Source organism: Camelina sativa, chromosome 6 (assembly GCF_030686135.1).
Source record: "Camelina sativa cultivar CO46 ecotype springtype chromosome 6, ASM3068613v1".
NCBI lineage: Eukaryota > Viridiplantae > Streptophyta > Magnoliopsida > Brassicales > Brassicaceae > Camelina > Camelina sativa.
This window is the reverse complement of record NC_141885.1, coordinates 6,919,370-6,943,060: the sequence shown is the minus strand read 5'-3', so window position 1 is coordinate 6,943,060 and position 23,691 is coordinate 6,919,370. Positions and strand designations below refer to the sequence as shown.

Below are 23,691 nucleotides of genomic sequence, written 5' to 3'. Positions count from 1 at the left end.
TAATTTAGTTTTTTTTTAAATATTATTAAAATATATATTTTTTCAAAAATACCACATAATTGAATTAAAGTTTTAATACTAAAAACTAATTTCTAAATTCTAAATACTAAACCCTACCCCTAAAAACTATACCGTGAAACTAAATGTATCAACCCAAACCTGAAAAAAAATTTACATTTTAATTTGTCTTTGTGGTAATTTTGAAAAAAAAAATTTACAGTATTTTTAAAAAAAAACTAAAATATAATATTTTTAGAGAAGAAACTTTTTTAGTTGTATTTAAATGAATTTCTCTAAATAAAAAAGTTGTTCTATCATAAAGATGTTAATTGTTGACTACTATTAAATCGTGGGAAAACAAAATACACGCTTAATTTCGTAAGACTTTCTTTTTTCGGGTAAAATATTCGATTTTTCGTACTTTTCAGTTTAAATAGATTTAAAGTTCGTCAAGTTGCGTTTACTAATAATAATGCTAGAAAAATATGTACAAACCAAACAATCGACGTGTCAATTCCCAAGCAAAGAAGAGAGAGACACGTGGCAACACAAAAGATAATGTGATTTAACTTTTAAAACGAAGACACGTGACGTCCTGACGCTGCGACATGCCATCTTACAACGTAAATACCACTGAACATAAGACACGTGTACGGTCTGGTTTTTGTTTTTCTCGATCGAAAACCACGTGGGTGCTCTAAGTCCTTGGGTCATAAGTCTACAAACGATTCCACGTGTACTTAATGCACAAAACAAAGGTAGGTTTGGTATTTTAGCTTTTTCGCAGTTTAGACAAAACAGCTTTTTTTTTTCATTTGTAGTATCTAAATTCTCTCTTAAGGCTCTTATTTTTTTTCTTGGATTTTTTTATTTTTCGTAAATTTTTGGGAGTGTTCGTTCAAGATTTGTCGGAGATTTTTTCGGTAAATGTTGAAAAAATTTCTGAGAATTTTTATTATTTTAATTATTGAAAAATTATAAAAGGGAAGGTCGTCATTAATCGAAGAAAGGGAATCTTCTAAAATTTGATATTTTGCTCTTTTACTGGGATTTGAATTTGCTTCTTTTATCATCAAGAATCTGTTGGAAATTTCTAACCTTTTAATCTTAAATTTTATTTTCCTGAAGTTTAGAGAAAAAGAGAAAATAAAAAAATTGGAGAGATCTCTAATCTAAACGGAGTATTTATTTTCTCCGACCAGAGTTATGTTGCAGAAGCAGAGATTGTCTGAAGAAGATGGAGAGGTAGACATTGAGTTAGACTTAGGTTTGTCTCTCAATGGAAGATTTGGTGTTGACCCACTTGCGAAAACGAGGCTCATAAGGACTTCATCGGTTGTTGATTTGGTGGTCAACGATAGATCAGGTTTGAGTAGGACTTGTTCGTTGCCTGTGGAAACGGAGGAAGAGTGGAGGAAGAGGAAGGAGCTGCAGAGTTTGAGGAGGCTTGAGGCTAAGAGGAAGAGATCAGAGAAGCAGAGGAAACATAGAACTGCTAATGGTGGAGATGAGAAGGTTCTTGAAGAAGGATCTATTGGTTCTTCTGGTAGTGGTTCCTCTGGTTTGTCTGAAGTTGATGCTCTCCCTCCTCCTGTTCAAGGTACATTACCTCAATTTTTGTGATCTTTCATGAGTTTGTGGAATTTGGATTAATGCATGGTTTCTATAGTCTTTGAGATTGAGGGTTGGGTTTGCCTGTCTTGTTTAGATCTTTGATTCTTGATTAACTAGGGCACATTCTTGATTAACTAGGGTACATACAAGAACTTGAATCTTCTTTTGAATGTAGTGATATTAGAATTCCTTATCTTAGGGTGGATGAATTGTCTGCATTGTGGTTTCTTTTAGGTATTTTAAGAGATTTTGAGTCTTTGTTCAATGTTTTATTTCTCCCCTTTTATCGCGTTTAGGTGTAATTTAGGTTTTTTTAATCCGATTTTTGGCCATTTTAGGTAGCCTTTAAGTTCAGTTATAGTTACTACGTTGTTTGTATTTCCATTCCAAGGAAAAAAATATGTTCCTGTGAAAATGCACAATTTATCAAAGGGATTATTGATAAGATTCGAAAACAAACCTAGTAAATCGTGTAGGTTTTGCTAACATTTTGGTTGATTATGTTTAGTATTGTCTCTTGTTTGGAGTTTTAATGAGATATATTTATTTTCTTGTGTTTGAAGCAACAACAAACAAGTCCATGGAAACAAGCCCTTCAACTGCCCAATCCCAGCCCGAGAATCCGGGTAAAGAAGCGAGCCGAAACATCATGGAAGACATGCCATGTGTGTCAACAATAGGCGATGGACCGAATGGGAAAAAGATTGATGGGTTTCTGTATAGGTACAGGAAAGGTGAGGAAGTGAGGATTGTGTGTGTGTGCCATGGAAGCTTCCTCTCACCCGCAGAGTTTGTTAAACATGCTGGTGGTAGTGATGTTGCATATCCCTTAAAGCACATCGTTGTAAATCCATCTCCCTTCTTGTGACCCTTTGCCCTTTGAGTTTCTCTTTTGAGGGGTTTGTTGTATCGGTAAACAATGTTACAAATTCTCATATCTCCGAGGTGTATAAACTGATAATTATCGAACTCGAGATTTTCGGAATTTATACATAAATAGTATGGTTCATTCGTTCTTGTGTTGGTGATTAATTTTCATTCTTTGACTGGTTTCGATTTAAATTCGTCGAGGTTATATATACGAGCTTGTCTAATCTCTTTGTAACATGTTTACGTACCGAACAGTTCAACCTGACCCACGATACCAATCAGTTGGACTTAATAGCTGTGCGCCTGTGGCCTGTGGGTGGTTTGTTGCTTGGAAGTTGGAATCAATGGAGGAAAGAAAAGAAATCTAAGATTTTTAATTTCTGTTGGGGTTGTTTTCTCTCTTTGTTCATTTCCTATTTCGTAGGATATATATATATTTCTTGGAAGTTCAGTTTTTTATTATTGTAGGATTTATTTGTTTCCTTAAGCGCATTTAAATAAGAGACAGCACAATCTTCCTTTGGAGTTAGGATTTATGACATTAGTATTTTTTTTCTTTTCTATAACAACTTTTTCTAAACAGTTTACGAGAAAAAAGGAAACGAGTATTTTGCAAAATAGAATTAGACATTTTCTTCCAGATTCTTATGGAATTAGATTTTTCTGTCCATGATTCCATAATTGCAGAAATGAACATTTATACTTGGATGAAAGGACGGTTTCACCTTCCTCATATTTTGTTTTGGATATGCGACTTTTCCAATGAACATCCGCCTTTATCATGAACTTGTTTATGGTCAAATTCAAAATAAATTGATGAGATTCAGTGACGAGATGGTGGTGATGATGATGAGATCCAGTGAATGAGATGAAATCCAGATGAACGAGATGGTTTTGAAGATGATTGAAATTTTTGATTTAATAATTATTTGTAATTATAGGTTCACAAGGTAATATATTCTTAGGGTTTAGATTTTTTCATCCAAAACGAAATAGATTAAATTTATTGAATTTATTAGATCCAAGATGGTGTTGGTGGTGGAACGGTTTTGTATTTTCGAGGCAAGGAGTTGGGGTTGTAAGCGACGAAGATAATGTTGATGGATGATGGTGGTGAGGAGCCACAATTGTCGTCAGAGGAGGCGATGGTCTCATTAGCAGAGGAGAAAGAAGAAGAGAACAAAAAAGAGAAAAAAGAAAAAGATAGAGGGCCAAAATTGTCTTTTGGTTTTACCAATAATGCATAAATTCAGTATAACAGATAGAAATGCCCAATTTCAAATTTTTTTTAGAACAAAGATCTATTTGGATAAAAATCTCTAAAATAATAAGGTGTTCAGAAGACACTTCCACAAATGTTACTAGTAGTGTTTTTTTGTTTTTTTTTTTCTAGTAATTTCGTTCGACAACAAAATCAAATTGGATACTTATTTAAAATTTATTGGTCTTATGGTACATATATTGACTCTCACTATTAAAATACTGAAATAAATTTGGGATTTAGTAACTAGTTTTAGACGTATCTTATCAACTTGATTTAGAAGGTCATAACTCATAAGCCTAATACATGTTTAGAAAATTATATATATATATATATAGTTTATTTTTAAGATGTTTTTTTGTATGGTTTGAGAAGTTAGAGAGAAAAAATAATCCAAACAAACATTTTTTATGCTTTATTATTTCAAAATACAATTACAAAATTATTTCAAATAAAAACTATTATTCGTTTTTTGATTTAATAAATATCATATTTTTTATAAATCTATATTAATTCATTTAATTTTCTTTTTTTCAAATGTGAAATTTATTAAGAAAATAAGAGTAATGTAAATGGCTAAAAATTATAATATAACTCCAAGTTAGACTATGAATGAATATCTTTGCCAAAAAAAAGAGACTATGAATGAATACAATTGACTTATCTGAAAAAACTACATAAATTTATGTCACGATTAAACGAGTATCATAGTGTCTATTGTAATACGTATAGAGATAACTTTACGAAATAAATCTCTAACTTTATGCAATAAATGGCTTTGTCATTTACTAATAAACCAATACTTGTTTGTTAGCAATAACTTTATGAAATAGATCTCTAACTTTCTATAAATATTTCTATTATACTCTTTCCATTTCCTTTTTAGTTTTCTTTTTAGAATTAAAGTTTATAATGAAAATTTATGAAACAAATTTCTAATTTATAGTTTTTTCCTTAAGTTTTAATTTATTAATTACTTATATAAAATAAAATAGTGTATTAATGGATGATAAAACAAAAATTTTAAGTATTTTTTAAATATGTGTGAAATTACTATAACGACAAAGTAATATGAAACAGAGGTAATATGACTTAGCATTTTACTTATTTTTACTGTTTGTTTAACAAAATAACATAAGTATATTTAACAAATTATAAAATTAGTAATAACAATGTACTGTTTTTTTTAATTGAAATTCAACATTGTTTACTCAAATTTTGATATTTATCGTATATAACCTTGAGTTGTATTATATTCAGTCTTAAACTTAATTAATTGCCATTTCTTTCTCTACTTCTTTTTCCGCCCATAGGTAAGTCTATTATTATCATAAGAAACACAGAGCGATCAAGTTGTTTACATTAGCTTTGACCTTGACCCTTCGAGTGTTCTTCGACCACAAAATAAACTTTCTCCTTGCTAGTTGCTACAGTCTTTTCAACTTGCTCATTTCATTAAATTTGCACGATTTACACCACCATGTTACATTATCACTCCTGAGGTCAAATATATTAAAATTCTATTTTAATATAAGTTTCAAATTCTTTTCTCCCGTATTATAAAACCGTCTTAGACTGCCTCATTTTTTGGTTTGTTTATCTAACTGATCTAGTTAAACAAAATATAATATAACCAGCAGCATCTATATATATATATATATATACCCGGATATATACTAACAAAAAAAAAAAAAACACCAGTTGTGTTTAAAAATTACAAAACCGAGTGTGTTTAGCAGAGTAATAGAATAGTTAATATTCCAATATTTCATTTATAATACTGCGTTTACATTTCTTCCGTTGAATCTTCTTCTTCCTCTGTTCTTTGAAGGTCCTATAGAGAGAAAAAAACAAAACAAAAGTAATAAAGTCCAAAAACAAGAAAGAAAAAAAAGAGAGAAGAAACAGAGATTTTCTGGGAAAGTTTGCATTTTTTTCAATCAGAATTAGGCAGCGACCAATCTTTTTTTCAATCCGTACGTTTCTTCTCTTCTTCACCAATCTCATATTCTGAAAAAGATCCTCTTTTGCCAAGTATTTCACTCTAAAGTCTCAATCTTTCATATAAAGTTTAAGCTTTTTTTTGTTGTTGTTGTTGATTCTTTCTTCTGGGTTTTTTTGAATGGGTTCAAGGTTTTGAGAGTTAAGGTTTAGAGCTTTAAAGTCTGTTTTAGGGTAAGCTTTGTTTGGTGATTGTGTGTGGAGATGGGAGAGTTTGAGGTAGATGGAGAAGAGAAATTGATTGTTGCTGCTAAGTATCTTGTGAAGGAACTTAGATCTGGTAAGAGTCTTACTTATAATGCTAAGAAGGTTTTGGGTAATCTCTTGTTAGAGTTGTCTCGTGTGGTGATCTCTGAAGATAGAGATGGGGAAGATGAATTAGGTGAGGTTGAGCTAAGGCTTAATGTTGTTAGTGAGAAGATTATGACTAGGGACGTCGATGAATCCATGATTTGGGATTTGGGTTCTGGTGAAGGTAATCTGTATTTGGATGCTGTGAATGAGTTGAGAAATTTGATTGATCGGTTGGATGGCTCTTCTGGTTTGGGGAAGACTGGTACCGAGGAGGTTTCTTTGAGAAAAGCTCATGATGTTCTTCAAACGTCCATGGCACGGCTTGAGGATGAGTTTAAGCATCTTCTTGTGGAGAACAGGTTGCCTTTTGAGCTTGAACATTCTTCATTTCGGTCAGTTGAAGAAGGATCCATGGCTTCTTTTGGTGCTGCTTCTACTGAGGATTTGATTCTTGAAACCAATAATAACAATAGTAGGAGAAGCTCAGGGGAAATTGTGGTTGATTTGATTAATCCTGATGTTATATCAGACCTCAAGAACATTGCAAACACTATGATTGCTTCGGGGTATGACCGTGAGTGTATTCAGGTATGTACAATGATTAGAAAAGACGCGTTGGATGAGTTTCTTTATAACCATGAGGTCGAGAAGTTAAGTATTGAAGATGTTTTGAGGATGGATTGGGCGACGTTGAATACGAATATCAAGAAATGGGTTCGGGTTATGAGAAGTATCGTCCAGATATATCTCTTAAACGAGAAGGCTCTTGATAATCAGATCTTTGGTGACCTAAACGATATCGGTCTAACATGTTTTGTTGATACAGTAAAGGCTCCGATGATGCAGTTGCTCAATTTTGGTGAAGCTGTGTCTCTTGGTCCACGACAACCAGAGAAGTTGTTTAGGATTCTTGAAATGTACGAGCTAGCATCCGAGCTTTTACCAGAGATCGATGCTTTGTTCTCGGATCATCCTGGTTCATCCGTAAGAACAGAATACAGGGAAGTGATGAGGAGACTTGGGGACTGCGCAAGAACAACGTTTCTTGAATTCAAAAGTGCGATTGCTTCGGATGTCTCATCTCATCCTTTCCCTGGAGGAGCTGTTCACCCGCTTACAAACTACGTGATGAACTACCTCATGGCGCTAACTGATTTCAGCCACACGCTCGACTCGCTTCTTATGGAACACGACGATGTAGAAGATTTCAACATACCACCATCGCCTGATATTATCAATCCTGTGATGGTCGAAGAAGAGTCCACCTACGAAAACTCTTCCTCACCAGAGAAGTTTCTTGCAATGACGCGACATTTCTACTCCATAACCTCAGTTCTTGAAGCCAACCTTCAAGAGAAATCAAAACTATACAAAGACATCTCTCTACGACACATTTTTCTCCTCAACAACGTACACTACATGACCAGGAAAGTGCTTAACTCTGAGCTGAGACATATCTTCGGTGACAAATGGAACCGGAAGCATACATGGAAGTTTCAGCAGCAAGCAACGGAATACGAACGTGCCACGTGGCTCCCTGTCCTATCCTTCCTCAAGGACGATGGTTCTGGCTCCGGTTCTGGCTCAGGTTCTGGTTCTGGTTCAAGGAATCTACGCCCGAGGGAGCGGTTTCAAGGATTCAACACTGCGTTTGAGGAAGTGTACAAGGCCCAAACCGGGTGGTTAATATCAGATGAGAGGCTAAGAGAAGATGTGAGGACAAAGGCTTCGATGTGGGTGATTCAAGCGTACTGGACATTTTACTGTAGACACAAGAACACTGTGAGTGAAAAGTATATTAAGTACACTACTGATGATCTTGAGAGACTCTTGTTAGATCTCTTTGCTGGTTCTCCTAAATCCTTGACCAATTCTTACAGAAGATGATGATGATGATGATGAATTGTGTTAAAGAGTTTGGTGATTCATAATATTTATGTTATAAGTATAGAAATATATGTAATTTGTTTTATTTGTATTGAATTTATTTGACCTTTGTAATCTTTATATTCATCATTTCATGAATATGGTTAGTGAAATAAAAGTTTGAGAAGTCTTTTGTTGTTTCTTGTCGTCGTTGGTTTGTCGTCGTCAGACCCGCATAGTACCTGCGGGGTTATTTTTACATAATTTTTTGAAAAAATATAATTGTCAAGGGATCAAACCCGTCTAATGTGTGATTGCAACGTTTATTTTTTTTTACCCGAAAAAAACCCATTCCTCGTAATTCATATGAATAAATAGTATGTCATCATATGTTCTACTTAAATTCTTCTTTCCAAAATTCTCGTCCCATATTTTGTCATACATGAATATACCCACACAAAATTCTCATAGCATGACTATTATGGAACTAATTTGAACGATTTCCTAAAATATAATAAATCTGTTGTTTAATCTTTTTTTCTTCTTAATATGTAAATTGAGTCAGTTTGGCAACATGGATATTTGATATGATTTTTTTAACCCTTAAGTGTATTCCCCAATTAATAGTTTAGATTTCCTTCAATTATTGAATGAAATATTCCTTAGTATATGTTGGTGTTGGGTTTGGCCGACCTGCAGGCCCACGAAGAGCCCGTTAAGGAAACAAGATTCGGACCTGATAGTGGGCCTGCCGCGAGCCCAAGACGAGAATTCTATTGCCAAGGTCGAGTCGTTCACGGGATAAAGTTAAGAGATCGTGGGCGAGATTTGCGGGGAGGTTAGAACAGCTAGTTGAGGAGTTCAAGTTTAAATAGATAAAATTCATAAAGCAAAAACACAGTGTAATTTTGTAGCTACTTTCAACAAAAAATCTAATACAAAAATCCAGTTCGCAATTCTTCTTAGTTCATTTCAATTTAAACCGAAAGTCCGCCCAGATCATATCTTATAATCAAATCAGTTTATTTGTTGTTTCTCGTTTCAACAGTATACTAATGACAATTTCATGTAAATAATATAGTAAGAGAAGGGAAAATAATAAATGGGATAGAAAATGTGAGTATTTTATATAGGAGATACCATAAAGTATTTTATTAAGGAGAATTCTATTAATTTGGATATCATTAATTTTTTAAGTAATATATGTGTCCGTAATTGATGGAGAAATAAAATTACAAAATTGTTTTGTGAGGAGGAAGACTATAATTGGTCATGCGATCCCTTATAGAATTGGTCTTAGTTATGGTATTATGTCACTGGATTTTATAAATTTTAATTGGTCATTAGATCCCTATATATCTCAGCTATTGGTATAATATTATTACTTGTTTTCATTTTTATTGGACTGAATTTTTTAAATTTTAAGATTTATGTAAAAACACTATAACTACATATTTATATATAATGTTTAACTACATAGTTATCCACATTAAAATATATATTCATGTCATTTTAATTGGTGATCATATGTTTACTTGAGCAAATATAGTTATTGTTTTAGGTAAAATAATAAACATTGAGCCAGTTTCAAATGATCTTCGATTCTTTCACCATTAAAACTTTATAAAATTACTAGAAAGGTAACATTATCTATATTTCTGAAGATATAATTTGAAATATATATATATTTTTACATCTCATAATATAGTTATATTATTATATTACAATACATAGTAAAACTAATTTAATTTTGAAAATATGTAGGGGATAATATTTATCAAATTTTGAATAATATTTACCAATTTTAGAATTTATATGAGCAAAATATTGTGTATATAAATAAAATGAACAGTAATGGCAGTTGACAAAATATATATATATATATATATATAACAGTGGCAGTTTTATGTAATTTTATGGAATAATAAGGATAAACAATAAATCGGATACAGAACTTTCTGGCGATAATAAATAAATTTTTTCTCCATAATGCTTCTCTTTTAATATATAGGAAATAATATAATCAAAAGAAATTATTTAGTCTGAGAGTAAGGGACAAGTCAAAAGAAATAGACTTTATTGACCATATCGCTATTACCAGAAGTCTTTGGGCAACTGCCACTCCGTTCCATGGTGTCACACCATACAAATTGATAATATTTTAAACTAATTTGGAATTTTCGTTGACAAAATTAAAATTGCAACTTGGAAATACTTTCTACTTAAAATTTGTGGATCAATGGTCTTTTATTCTTTTACAATGAAACGACCTAATCCGTTTTTTTATTAACTAGTAAATAATAAATAATAATAATAAATACATTATAGCTAGTGGTCTCATACCCATTAACCACCTAACCACAAACACAACCAACAACGGAAATAACAGATACCAAAACCAATAAATAATCTAATCATAATTCAATAACCGATATTAATTTCAAATCACAAACTAATGATCCAAAAACAATAAACCATATAACCAACAATCCTAAACAACATTCTATGACTCAACTCTAGCAACCTAACAGAAGCCAGACAACCAAGCGAACCACTAGAACATCCTCCTCTTCATTGCTTTGATTCCACGATCACACTTTGCCTTTACCTGCACCACAAACGTAAATTGCAATGCATGAGTATTTTATAAACACTCAGTAAGGCAATCCTCCCATCTACTGGGCAATAGAGTCATCTCTAACCATCCATAAACAATCAACAATCAACAATAACAAACCAGGACTCAACATCGGCCGACACCAACATGCATCGATCGACACCAGTTGGAGGTTGCGTCGACCGATGCAAGATCTGCATCGACCGATGCAAGACTAACTTGCATCGACCGATGCTCTCATTGCATCGATCGAGGCATGTTCGAAATAGCACGAAAACCCTAGATTTTACGCGCCGTCCTCGCATATGCATCAACCGACGCACAGTGTGCATCGACCGATGCAATGCCGAGCATCGTTTTCCCCCAAAGCTTCTCGCCGGATTTTTGTTCCTGTAACCACAAAACACAATCCCAAGCCACAAGAAAGCTTCCAATCATCCTAAATACCAATCTAACAAGCCTAACAACACAAAGCAAGTAAATCAGAGATTTCTCCAGCTTAGATAAGCCATGGTCATGCACTTACCTTTGCCACAGAAGAAATCTGACCCAACCACAGGAAGAAAACATTCCTAGGAAGCTCCTACAACGATCCCATCTACAGATATCTACCAAATCAGCTTCCAACTCCAAGAAATCACCAAGAACACTCAAGAACACCAAGAACTCTTCTCTCTCTTTTACGTTTCACTCAAAAGCGGCTAAACACGCCTAATGAGACAAACCTCGAGTTTAAGGTTTTTTCCTAACCCAAAACGCAGCGTTTAACTTAAGTCAAAGCGCAGAAAACTGAACCTGCATCGACCGATGCACTATATGCATCGACCGATACAATCCCCTAAACCGGGATTTTGGTTTGCGGATGTTACAATTCTCCCCCACCAATTTAGATTCGTCCTCGAATCTCGATTAACACTCAGCCAAGGACTCCCGTGCTACCTTCTCCACGGCCCGCACTCCTCCGACCGACATACGAAAGGTCACCTCTAGGCGATAGACTCACGCTCCAGACATTATTTGCTCTCGACTTTTGGACTCTCCTTTTTACTCATAGGCCTAAACCTTGAGTTTTATTGGCTCCTCATCAGACCGAAGCCTGCATGCCATAATATTGGCTCCTCATCGGGCCTAAGCCCGCATGCCATAATGTATATAAGGGAGTCCAATACTCGTCTCTCGGGTTGCCACCCTACAGCGCGCCCCCAGATCGTCATCCAAAATCGATATACAGGCCATACTCCCAAGCCACAAAGTCTTAGAATATGACGGTACTAGGAGAACCTAAGTTCCCCAAGAGTCGCGAGCAAACAATTCTGAACACGTCTGAGTCCTATCCCTATCCAAGTTTCCTTTCCGTGGCTCGCTTAAGACAACACGAAGCCCTACCAACCACATATCCCCTCACTGGGATACCTCATGACCACACAAGGATCATCCCACTGACCAACGGGCCGCCACAAAGGCCAAACATATGTGCTAAACAGGACCGTCACCAAGACCAAACAAATGTCCTAAACAGGACCACCACCAAGGCCAAACAAATGTCCTAAAAAGGACCGCCACCAAGGCCAAACAAATGTCCTAAAAAGGACCGCTACCAAGGCCACTCGACCCGAAGGACCGTCATAAAGACCATCTGTCCCGAAGGACCGCCTCAACAGGCACTCTGGCTAAACAGCCCGCCACAAAGGCCACACACGGCTAAACAGCCCGCCACAAAGGCCACACAATGGCTAAACAGCCCGCCACAAAGGACACACAATGGATAAACAGCCCGCCACAAAGGCCACACACGGCTAAACAGCCCGCCACAAAGGCCACACAATGGCTAAACAGCCCGCCACAAAGGCCACACACGTCTCACAAGACAGCCGCACACGACACACAATGACCCCATGGTCCGCCACTAAGGCCACACCAGCCTCTCTAAGGATCTCCGCCACTAACAATGGACAATTTCTAACTCACATAAAACTTTCCATTTTAGCACTTTCCATTTCTGGAAACTTTTCACTTATAGAAAATTCTAATTCAGGAAACTTTCCTTCAACACCATCACAGTCCCAAAGGACTCTCATCAAAGGAATCTTCTTCTTATGAAGTTCCTTAATCCTCCTCTCGAGAACCCTCACTGGTCTCACCTCCAAAGTCATATTAGGCTAAAGATCCTCGCGGAGACACTTCCGCAACATAGACACATGGAAAACCTTATGGAATGCATGCATAACCTCATGTAACTCCAGTCTATATGCCACTGGTCCAACTCGCTCAATCACTCTGTACGGACCCATATACCTCAGACTCAACTTAATCTCAGTCAATGACCTGTTCGGACCCTGCAACATGGCCATCTTGAGGTAAACTCTATCTCCAACCTGAAACTCAAGATCTCTCCTCCTCCTATCGGCATAACTCCTCTGCTGATCCTGAGCTTCCTTCATGTTCAGCTTGAGAACTCGAATCTTCTCCGAAGTCTCCTGAAAAAAATCTGCCTCGTACATGCTCCTCTCCCCCACCTAAGTCCAGCATAACGGTGTATGACACGACCTCCCATACAAAGCCTCATAAGGAGTCATGCCAATACTCACCTGGTAACTGTTGTTGTAAGCAAACTCTACAAAGCTCAAATGATCTGCCCAATGGCCACCCCAATCCAGCACACACATCCTCAGCAAATCCTCCAACGTCTGGATCGTCCTCTCTGACTGTCCATCTGTTTGGGGATGATAGGGTATACTCATATGCACCTTAGTGCCCATATCTGCCTGAAATGCCCTCCAGAACACCGAAGTGAACTTGGAATCCATATAAGACACTATGCTCGCTGGAACCCCATGCAACCTGACTATCTCTTTCACATACTTCTTAGCCAAGACTGCTGATCCATCAGTCTTCTTAATGGCCTGAAAATGTGCTGACTTAGTCAACCGGTCCACAATGACCCAAATAGCATCAAACGTCCTGAGCACTGGAAAACCCACCACGAAGTCCATAGTAATCATATCCCACTTCCACTCTGCAAACCACCTGGTACCTGATGCTTAGCCTTCACTAGCTGACACACATCGCACCTCGCAACCCAACTAGCCACGTCCTTCTTCATCCCGACCCAGTGATAGTTCCTCTTGAGATCTTGGTAGATCTTAGTCACTCCTGGATGAATAGAGAACATGCTAGCATGAGCCTCTCTCAGAATCTCCTGCCTCAACTCCTCATCCTAGGGCACACAGATCCGCCCATGCACCAGAATAGTACCATTAGCCGAAACCTGATACTCTGAGTCAACATCCTTTGAGGCATTCACCAGCCCGAAATCCGACTCCTGAGCCAACCGCACTCTGCTCAACAAATCTGCTCTATCATCTGCAACCAAACCCAATGGCTCCTGAGAAACCGCACACAAGCTCAACGCACTGATCTCCCCTACCAGAGACTCCATATCTTGCTCCTGAGCCGAAGCCGCCCGATTCCGACTCAAAGCATCTGCAACCAAGTTAGCCTTACCAGGATGATATGCTATCTCTAGATCATAATCTGCAACCAGCTCCATCCACCGCCTATGCCTCAAGTTCAGCTCGATCTGAGTGAATATATACTTCAGGCTCTTATGATCTGTAAACACCTGTACGTTTGCACCAAAAAGATAAGATCTCCAAATCTTCAGGGCAAAAACTACAACACCCATCTCCAGGTCATGAGTAGGATAGTTGTCATCATGCTTCCGCAACTGCCGCGAAGCATAGGCAATCACCTTCCCATGCTGCATCAACATACATCCCAAACCCACTCTAGATGCATCTGTATAAACCACATAGGGTACTCCCTGCTCAGGCAAAGCCAACACCGGAGCAGTAGTCAACATCTCCTTCAGGCTTGCAAAGCCGTCCTCACACTCCTGTGACCAGACAAAAGGAACATCCTTCCCCGTCAACTTAGTCATACGTTGTGCTCTGCTCGCAAACCCCTGCACAAACCTCCTGTAGTAACCTGCCAACCCAAAAAAACTCCTGATCTCTATGGAATTCTGAGGTCTAGTTCAATCCCTGATAGCCTGAATCTTCTCTGGATTTACAGAAACCCCATCTGCAGACACAATATGACCCAGAAAGCCCATCTCACGCTGCCAGAAACTACACTTGCTCAGCTTAGCAAACAACTTCTGCTCTCGCAGCTTCTCCAGAACTGCACTCAAATGCACTGCATGTTCTTCAGGACTCTTAGAATAAACCAGGATGTCGTCGATGAAAATGATGACAGACACGTCCAGAAACTCCTGAAACACGCTGTTCATCAATCTCATAAACGTTGTTGGCGCGTTAGTCAACCCGAACGACATCACCACAAACTCATAATGCCCATACCTCGTCCTGAAAGCAGTATTCCTCACATCTGCCTCATCTATCAGGATCTGATGATAACCCGATGCCAGATCTATCTTGGAGAACCAAGTAGCACCACTCAACTGATCCAACAACTCATCGATCCTCGGAAGAGGATACTTGTTCTTCACCGTGACCCGGTTCAAACCCCTGTAATCAATACACAAGCGGAAACTCCCATCCTTCTTCTTAACGAATAACACCGGCGCTCCCCACGGTGATACACTAGGACAGATGATTCACAACAAATCATCAATACGAGCGTAATAAAACAAACAAGTACCATACGTTCGCACATTCTGATTCACCGCATCAAATGCTTTGCAAGCCGCCAACTCAAACCACTTGCCTTGTTTCCCTCAGTAAGCTTACCAAAACCTTGAATCTTGCAACCCTGTCCATCCCAATGAACGTAATCCAACATCGTCGCAACGATTAGATTATCTTGCCATGAAGGCTTCTCGTGAACTTATGTATCTGGCAAACATGCCTCTCCCGGCTCAAACCTGCTGTAACTCCCCTTCCCGGGGCTCCAGCACCACCGGGCTCACAATCCTGGCAAAACAGCCACACATTCATAACCGCTCTGGTTCATAAAACCCTGACCCATTGGTCAACACATCTAAAATCCGAGGTTAAACCACTGTCACTCTCTCGAGGTCTACATCCAATCATTATGTTTATACTCACGTTCTAGGCATTGCTTGCTTACAACTCTACCACCCTTAGGTCGCAACCTTCGAGCCATACCGATCTCACTCTTAGACTAGCGTCTTCGAGTTATACCGTCTCACTCTTGGACCACAATCCTCAAGATCTCGGTATCAGGGGAACTACTCATCCCCTCAGGGGAACAACAATCCTTAACGACTATAAACATCTCCCGACCAAAAGTACCTCCTGTGGTCCGAGTATAACATTGCAGTGTTACAATTGCCCACTTAACTTCTCATATTAACCTGGATTACCCACCAAACAGAGAAATATCTGATCCAATTGCATAAGACCACCTATCTGCCCCTCTAGGCTTGGTACCTCTCGAGAAGAATCTTGTACCGGTCATCTGTAACTGCTCCATCCTCCTAACAGGAGATGGATAAACCTCAACATCCACAGCCCTCGGCTGCACCCCGCCACATGCGGTACAACTGGAAACTGCACTGGTACCCCTCTCGGTAACCGCTCCCATAGCACGCCAACAGATCCACCAAGCGATCATCTCGACCCTGGGCTCCACCTGCTGCAACCCTACACTTGTGTTCCCAGCACCCCCGGCACGCTCACCGGCTAACCCTCTCTGGTCACTCCTGATACGCTTGCGATCCTACGTCGTACCTCCTCGTGGAACTCTGGACCACACACTCGCTGGTCTCGAAAACCCGTCCGACCATGATCACAAAAACGCCCACATCCAAGACCAACAACTCTAACACCTTTAACCACTGCACTTCCAAGAACAGAGGCTAACAAGCAACCTTAACATAACACAAACCACAAAAACATAAACTCACCGTGGAATCACACTGTAGGCTCGAAGAGGATGTTCTAGGACTCCATGCCACACACAATTGACTAACTCACATAATCAATCAATACATGCAATCCCAAACATCTACAACACAAAGCCTAGTGAACCCAAACCTAGAACTGTAAGGGCTCTGATACCAAACTGAAACGACCTGACCCGTTTTTTTTTTAATTAATAAATAATAAATAATAATAATAAATACACTACAGCTAGTGGTCTCATACCCACTAGCCACCTAACCACAAACACAACCAACAGCGTAAATAACAGATACCAATACCAATAAATAATCCAATCATAATCCAATAACCGATATTAATTCCAAATCATAAACTAATGATCCAAACAACATAAACCATAGAACGAGCAATCCTAAACAACATTCTAGGACTCAACTCTAGCAACCTAACAGAAGCCAGACAACCAAGCGAACCACTAGAACATCCTCCTCTTCATTGCCTTGATTCCACGATCACACTTTGCCTTTACCTGCATCACAAACGCAAATTGCAATGCATGAGTATTTTATAAACACTCAGTAAGGCAATCCTCCCATCTATTGGGCTATACACACAAGCAATATAGTCATCTCTAACCATCCATAAACAATCAACAATAACAAACCATGACTCAACATCGGCCGACACCAACATGCATCGACCGACACCAGTTGGAGGTTGCGTCGACCAACGCAAGATCTGCATCGACCGATGCAAGGCTAACTTGCATCGACCGATGCTCCCATTGCATCGACTGACGCATGCTCGACATAGCACGAAAACCCTAAATTTTACGCGCCGTCCTTGCATTTGCATCGACCGACGCACAGTATGCATCGACCGACGCACAGTGTGCATCGACCGATGCAATGCCGAGCATCGTTTTCCCACGAAACTTCTCGCCGGATTTTTGTTCCTGTAACCACAAAACACAATTCCAAGCCACAAAAAAGCTTCCAATCGTCCCAAATACCAATCTAACAAGCCTAACAACACAAAACAAGCAAATCAGAGATTTCTCCAGCTTAGATAAGCCATGGTCATGCACTTACCTTTGCCACAGAAGAAATCCGACCCAAACACAGGAAGAAAACGTTCCTAGGAAGCTCCTACAACGATCCCAGCTACAGATCTCTACCGAACAGCTTCCAACTCCAAGAAATCACCAAGAACACTCAAGAACACCAAGAACTCTTCTTTCTCTCTTTCGTTTCTCTCAAAAGCGGCTAAACACGCCCAATAAGACAAACCTCGAGTTTAAGGATTTTTCCTAACCCAAAATGCAGTGTTTAACTTAAGTCAAACCGCAGAAAACTGAACCTGCATCGACTGATGCATTATATGCATCGACCGATGTAATCCCCTAAACCGGGATTTTGGTTCGCGGATGTTACATGATGCACTATATGCATCGACTGATGTAATCCCCTAAACCGGGATTTTGGTTCGCGGATGTTACAGGCAAACTGTAATACAATTTCCAAATTAAATAAATCATGAAGTTGGTCCATATGAATGTATGATCTTTGACCAATTGGTATCATATTAACTACAAAAGTGCAAATTTTATACTCACAACACGTTATTGTTTTAGAAAAAAAATACTCAAAAGATATCTATAGAATTTGTAAGGGATTATTATATACTCTAAATAAAATTATAGGTAAATATTGTATAAAGGCCAAGGGAAAGGCTTCCCCATCATGTCTTAGTAATTATAAGAGTACTACAACAAAAAGTAAAACAAGTAATTAAGTCTTAAAGATTTGAACTTAATAAAGCCTTAGGCATGAAGTTCCAAATCAGCAAGACAGCAACATTTCTGTGTTACAAACATAAATTGGCATTTTGTTGCCAGATAAAAAGATTCTAAAGACACTATCATGATCCGACGGTCAATGTCTCATCAGGATCGTCATCATCGTCTTCATCATCTCCATATTCCATCAGCTTTATTAACGTATCTGCAACATCAAGACATGCGACTGATCATAAATTTGATTCTACGATTACTAGGTTATGCTAAGTTGCCGTTAAACCACAAGACACAAAATGGTATGCAAATCAACAGGGATGAAAGACAAGAACTGAGTGAGTTGTCGATGAGTTTTCCAAGGATTAGTTCGAATCTAATATACCTGGAACTGGATTTGGTTTCTTTACAGTGATGTGATTGCCCTCCTGTAATCTTGACGGTTGAGTTGTTGATGTAAGTCGTGGTGGTGGAGGAAGCATGCTTTTTGATGATAAAGGAGACGCGGTCTTCGAAGGTGGTGGTGGAGGAAGCATGCTTCTTGATGATAGAGGAGACACGGTCTGCGAAGGCGGTGGTGTTAAGGTCTTTGGTGGAGGAGGAGGCATCACGGATCTTGGTGAAGGTGGTGACCGCACTCTATTTGCTGATGGCTCATCAACTACATTCTTTGGAGCAACTTCACCTGATATTGCTAACTCCAACAGCTGCAACAAATGATATGAAAAGAATATTCGAGGCCATTTACACAACGACAGTTAGATATCTATAGGTCAATAAAAGCGATCACGCAAATATATAAAAAGAGGGTATTCTTAATGCAAATGCTTTCAAATCCATAATGGAAATATGTATCGAAAAGCTAATTAATGAAGAATGTATTTGGTAAAACTTGAAACCTTTACAAGCTCATTCACAACCAACGTGAATCAAAACAACATTTTCATCTGAAAAGTGTTAAGCTCACTAGCATCCTTAAAGACACAAGTTAAAGATCAGAAGATGTATAGCTGCTTAGTTCTAATGGCAGCTATATATTAATAGATTAAAAATAGAAACTATAAATCCAGAACAAAGTTACGTCTACGGTGGAGAATGAGCCTATTCTACTATGGATAAGGGCATCAGTCATTCTGTAATGAGTAATGCCAACCTAACTGCAAGGCACTAAAGTGAAGATGCATTGGATTGTGCAAAAATGACATGCACACAAGGGACACATATCACGTCAGTTAAAAAGACATATCAAATTCTGGAAAAAAGTTCTAATTCTGATCCTCAAGTTGAAGCGAAAATGACTGCAAACCACATGGTGCCTCCACTATTAAAAATACCCTGTGAAACATGCAAACCAATGGCCCACGGGTCCAGAATCAGCTAGTTAGCTTCTTAGAAGTTCAGAAAAATACCTGGAATAGTAAGGGAAAAAAATCAGCACAAAATAAATTTCATGACAGAAACTGAAACAATGTATCATTGTAGAGAGTGTAACTGCCAGTTAAAAAGAGTTCATGAATAGGTAAGAGAGTTTTAGAAGCGGTTGAGAAGTGCAAACATGTCCATATGACATGCTTAAGAAGATGAATACTAGGCTTCATGATTAAACCTTTGAACTACCAGAAAAACGATTTACCTTTGTCACCCCACTCAAAATATCTCAATCCTATTTCTATGTAAAACACTTGACCTGATATGTTCACTCATCTATTGGTCATTGCTTACAAGTACCCAATACTAGCCAAAATTTATTTCAAACAACCACAAGCACAAGTTCTCTCATGGTAGCTATGAAAGAGCCTCAGGCCTCAGGGTTTGGACCCATCCATTACTCCGTCAAAATCACCGCAGATGCAGGAAAAGATTTTTTACCTGTTTTGGTTTCGCTGGAACCTTACAATCAGCTGGTAGTTCCTGAAACTTTCGCTTTTGGGGTGGGCGCCTTTCCTTTTCTTTACTTAAAATATCACTTGGGTTCGATAAGGAGGCAGCTGTCAACATAGTAGGGGGCACAGTAGAGACAACAGGAGAAATTGATTGCTTAAGGACTTGAGCAACTTGTTGTAGTGGTGTGGCTTGAGGGTATATTCCAGCATACCCACTATAGCTAGTTCCCCCAGCCATTGGCTGTAAGTAACTCACTGGACTTGGTTGCAAGTGCCCACCATTTGATATTCCTAGAGGTTGCATTATTGGAAACTGAGGATAAAGACTTGTCGAGGGAGTAACTGGAAACGGACTAACAGCGTTTGGTGGTGCTGTGATGGGTATCGATGTCATCAAACCACATGTTGAAATCAAATTTGGCCTTCGCTCCTTTTCCGAACCCGGAGCTCCAGAAAGCAGTTGCTGTGGTGGTGGTACTGCGCCATACAACTTACTTGAGGTAACCCTGAAACATTTTGTGGAACAAACAATTACAATGACAGATCAGCAAATGCAATGACAAAGACATAGGAACATGCTTCTGAACAGAAAATAAAATGAACCTTGATGCCCCGAATTCTACACTGATTGTATCCATAAGATTCTCAGCTAAACGTTTTGCATTGTCAATGCTCTTCGGGTTGCTGCTGGACAATAATAGATGTAACGGTAGCTGTGCGTCTGCAGTAATGCGTTAAAAACAGGAAGTTACATTTACATTAACAATGTAAATAACACCATCACAAGTAGGCAGAGAAAACCACAACCATAGTAAATATTACCTTCTCCATGTTGGTTCTCAAGGCTTCCTGAACCACGTCCTCTTAGTACAACAGTTGCTCCTGTTTCATTCATAATGTGATTTATATACTGATCCTGCATGTACAAAAGCCAACCACCACCAACACAAAAAAAAAGTTCTCTCCCGATTGCACGGAGATGTCAGAGAGAGCTTCAATATTAGAATCTCTCGAATTCATGGAGTGAGACAAAAGAGTGCAAATATTATTAATCAAAAAAGAAAACCTAAACACCAGTTGGCTAACACTTCTACTGATACATAATTTGATATTAGACTATCGATTCAGATCTGTTGTAAATTAGAAAGGAAAAAAGGTGGGAATATTGAAAGAATGAATACCCACATTAGGTCCACGAATACGAGCAGCAACGTTAGATGACGGGTCAGCTTCGAAACCCAAATATACGCATGTGCTGTGCATCTGGCAACATGGTTAAATATATTATTGCTCCAATATCATAACTACAAAAAACAAAGTCTCCCACAATCTAGGAATATCTACCTTGGCAGTGGGCAAACCAACCGACATGACCTGTGAGTTTGATTTGTGTTTCATCATCTCCTCAATCATAGCTGCTGCACGATCAACAGCTAGAATACGTTCTGCAGTCTCTTTTAACTGAAATTGCAATACCAAACGTTAAAACCAGGCCGACTTCTCAAAGCTCAAAAGCTCAAGGTATTTCTTTAAGCCAACAAATGTTTTACTTTCTGCCCCTCCCATGAAGAACATCTATCATATTTCCAAAACATATTGACCAGCACTATACACCACTATAATCAATAAGTTTATACCCAAAAACTAATCACCCTTTTATTAGCCTAGTGCTCTCGGTTACCCTTGGCTAGTGTTCTGTTAAGCTAAAAAGGATTAACATACATGAGCAGCAGCAGATATGTGGAGATATAACGGCTTTTCACCATCAGGAGGTGCATTTGCAGGACGATACTTGCCCCTACAAAAAGAGTTCATCAATTCAATCTAGAAAAGATTCTTGTAAGACTTTCTCCTCCATGAGTTAGATGTTGGACAAACCTGGTAATCACCACAGCATCAGTACACCTCTGAATCTGCAAGAAAAATAGACGTAAAAATAAAGCAAGGAAAATTGTATCTTATAGACATAGTAAATTACACATACTTCTTCTTGAGTTGAGCGTTTAGTAAGCTTGTGCCTAAGAGAAGCCTCAGCATCATTGATAACAATTTCTCGTGCTATGATCAACTCATCCTGGATCTTAGACTAGATGGACATGCAACAAAACACACAATAAATCACCATGTTTAAAGGATAGGAATATAGGATAAAAGAAGAAGACATATATCCACAAATAATAGCTCGTTCAGTATAAAGTCAATAATGTCAAAAGTCACAAACACAGCCACCATATATCAAGGACTTGTGGAATCTCATAGGAAACTGGACCACACATGGTAAAACTACTAATCAAGTAATCATCGGACACAAAGTTTCAAGTGATACAACAAATTTAAGGAGGTATCAGATTATACAGTTCACTAAGAAAACATATAACAAGACACCAAATCAGATTAAAACATTACATATCATCATTTACGCCATAGTGCATAATGCAATAGCTAAGTCAGAGAAAGATTAGCACAGAAAACCCCTCAAGAGCGTAAGAGTCATTTACTTGATTAAGCGTTTGGAGCAATGGCATCACAGCAGGAACATTCAAAGTATTGTTGCCTAAAGAGAGTAACTGAGGAAACGCAACTCCAGCCGCAACAAGTTGCTCTGCTGGCTGATCCCACTTTCTCTTTCTCCTGCCACCCAAATTCCCAAAAAGGTCAGTTAATAATATAACTAAAGTTGCAAAATTGGTTAAGAGAGATCAGCATGAGCTTCAAAGCCAGAACCTTTATTCACAAATTAGATTCCAAAACCAAAATCAAAGTCGTTGAAGCAACAATCCAAAGAAGGGCGTTAAACTTGGTGTCAATTTCACAAAAAATGTATAAAGATTGTAATTTGAATGGTTAAACAATGTAAAGTTGGTACCTTTGCCTCGTCCGAGAAGCATCGTTTGATGTAGCCGAGTCGCTTGGAGAAACCCTAGCCTCATTGTTGTCCCCTGTCATCTTTACGGACGTTCTCTGACACAAAAAAGGATTGTTCCTTTAGGATTCAAAGGATACGAAGAGAAACAAACTCCAAAGCGCAGATATCAAAAGGATTCAAGGGAATGCAAAATCGAACGGTGTAAAAACTTTTCCTTTTCTTTGCATACAAATTGAAACTTTTGGATTCCAATAGAAAATTTCGGTTTCTCGATTTAAAATTGGGTTAATTTGATAGATAAAAAAGAATTAGAGTTTTATTGGGAAAATCAGAGTACAGTATTTTTTTTTTTTTTTTTTTTTTTTGCTTTTTGCAAAAATATGTCAAAAAACATAAATTTAAGTGGTGAAAATTTTATATTGTTTGTGACGAAATAAATGTTTAAAACTTTAAAATAAATTATGAAGTTTTATTTCAATTTTTAAATTTTCCAAATCGTTAATCTTTAGTCGATTCTATATATCTACGAAGAGAATGCGACGTAGACAATCAAACTCTTTTTAAAAAAAAAATAATTAAAATTAAAATTTATTTAATCTTTTCCCGATTCATATTTTTACAAACATACAAATCCAAACGACAAATCTTTTTTCAAATCTCTCTTAATATTTCAAATCATCGGAAAAAAATTATCAAATTAAATACAAATCGTTGTTGGCAGCCATCTCATCTAACCGACGGAAAAGTAAGCTAAGGTAAA

At 38.0% G+C, this 23,691-nt stretch overlaps 3 protein-coding genes across 5 annotated transcripts; 2 read left to right on the top strand and 1 right to left on the bottom strand.

Moving 5' to 3' along the window:
* The first annotated feature begins 737 nt into the window (after window positions 1-737).
* Window positions 738-2,631, top strand: LOC104790586 (ninja-family protein AFP3-like). 2 transcript variants are annotated; one of them, XM_087456326.1, is made up of 3 exons: window positions 738-758; window positions 1,203-1,600; window positions 2,178-2,631. In XM_087456326.1, the coding sequence occupies exons 2-3, from the start codon at window positions 1,207-1,209 to the stop codon at window positions 2,480-2,482; spliced, it is 699 nt and encodes a 232-aa protein (XP_087312452.1). In that variant the 5' UTR covers window positions 738-758; window positions 1,203-1,206; the 3' UTR covers window positions 2,483-2,631. The 2 variants fall into 2 exon arrangements, with proteins under 2 accessions (XP_087312452.1, XP_010514662.1); XM_010516360.3 differs by having other exon boundaries at window positions 748-923.
* A 2,896-nt stretch (window positions 2,632-5,527) lies between these two features.
* Window positions 5,528-8,106, top strand: LOC104790585 (exocyst complex component EXO70E2-like). Its single transcript, XM_087456325.1, has 2 exons — window positions 5,528-5,721; window positions 5,879-8,106. Exon 2 carries the CDS (start codon window positions 5,951-5,953, stop codon window positions 7,925-7,927), a length of 1,977 nt encoding a protein of 658 aa, XP_087312451.1. The 5' UTR covers window positions 5,528-5,721; window positions 5,879-5,950; the 3' UTR covers window positions 7,928-8,106.
* A 9,993-nt stretch (window positions 8,107-18,099) lies between these two features.
* LOC104790583 (protein RIK-like) lies at window positions 18,100-23,361 on the bottom strand. 2 transcript variants are annotated; one of them, XR_015560487.1, is made up of 12 exons: window positions 22,932-23,361; window positions 22,564-22,696; window positions 22,050-22,151; window positions 21,944-21,978; window positions 21,788-21,863; window positions 21,410-21,526; window positions 21,251-21,328; window positions 20,888-20,981; window positions 20,669-20,786; window positions 20,052-20,571; window positions 18,568-19,591; window positions 18,100-18,393 (listed from the first exon to the last, which is right to left on the bottom strand). XR_015560487.1 is itself a non-coding variant. In XM_010516357.3 (12 exons), the coding sequence occupies exons 1-12, from the start codon at window positions 23,009-23,011 to the stop codon at window positions 18,311-18,313; spliced, it is 1,758 nt and encodes a 585-aa protein (XP_010514659.1). In that variant the 5' UTR covers window positions 23,012-23,361; the 3' UTR covers window positions 18,100-18,310. The 2 variants fall into 2 exon arrangements, 1 of the variants encoding a protein (XP_010514659.1); XM_010516357.3 differs by having other exon boundaries at window positions 18,568-18,889.
* Window positions 23,362-23,691: the final 330 nt, after the last annotated feature.

What these genes read in the sequence shown, in the direction of transcription:
- LOC104790586 (XM_087456326.1), top strand. Translation starts at nt 1,207, where the DNA reads ATGTTGCAGAAGCAGAGATTGTCTGAAGAAGATGGAGAGGTAGACATT. An exon ending in TCTCCCTCCTCCTGTTCAAG is followed by an intron (nt 1,601 to 2,177) that starts GTACATTACCTC and finishes TTGTGTTTGAAG; the next exon opens with CAACAACAAACAAGTCCATG.
- LOC104790585 (XM_087456325.1), top strand. Translation starts at nt 5,951, where the DNA reads ATGGGAGAGTTTGAGGTAGATGGAGAAGAGAAATTGATTGTTGCTGCT.
- LOC104790583 (XM_010516357.3), bottom strand. Translation starts at nt 23,011, where the DNA reads ATGACAGGGGACAACAATGAGGCTAGGGTTTCTCCAAGCGACTCGGCT. An exon ending in GCTTCTCGGACGAGGCAAAG is followed by an intron (nt 22,697 to 22,931) that starts GTACCAACTTTA and finishes TTTGGGTGGCAG; the next exon opens with GAGAAAGAGAAAGTGGGATC. An exon ending in GAAACCAAATCCAGTTCCAG is followed by an intron (nt 18,394 to 18,567) that starts GTATATTAGATT and finishes TTGATGTTGCAG; the next exon opens with ATACGTTAATAAAGCTGATG.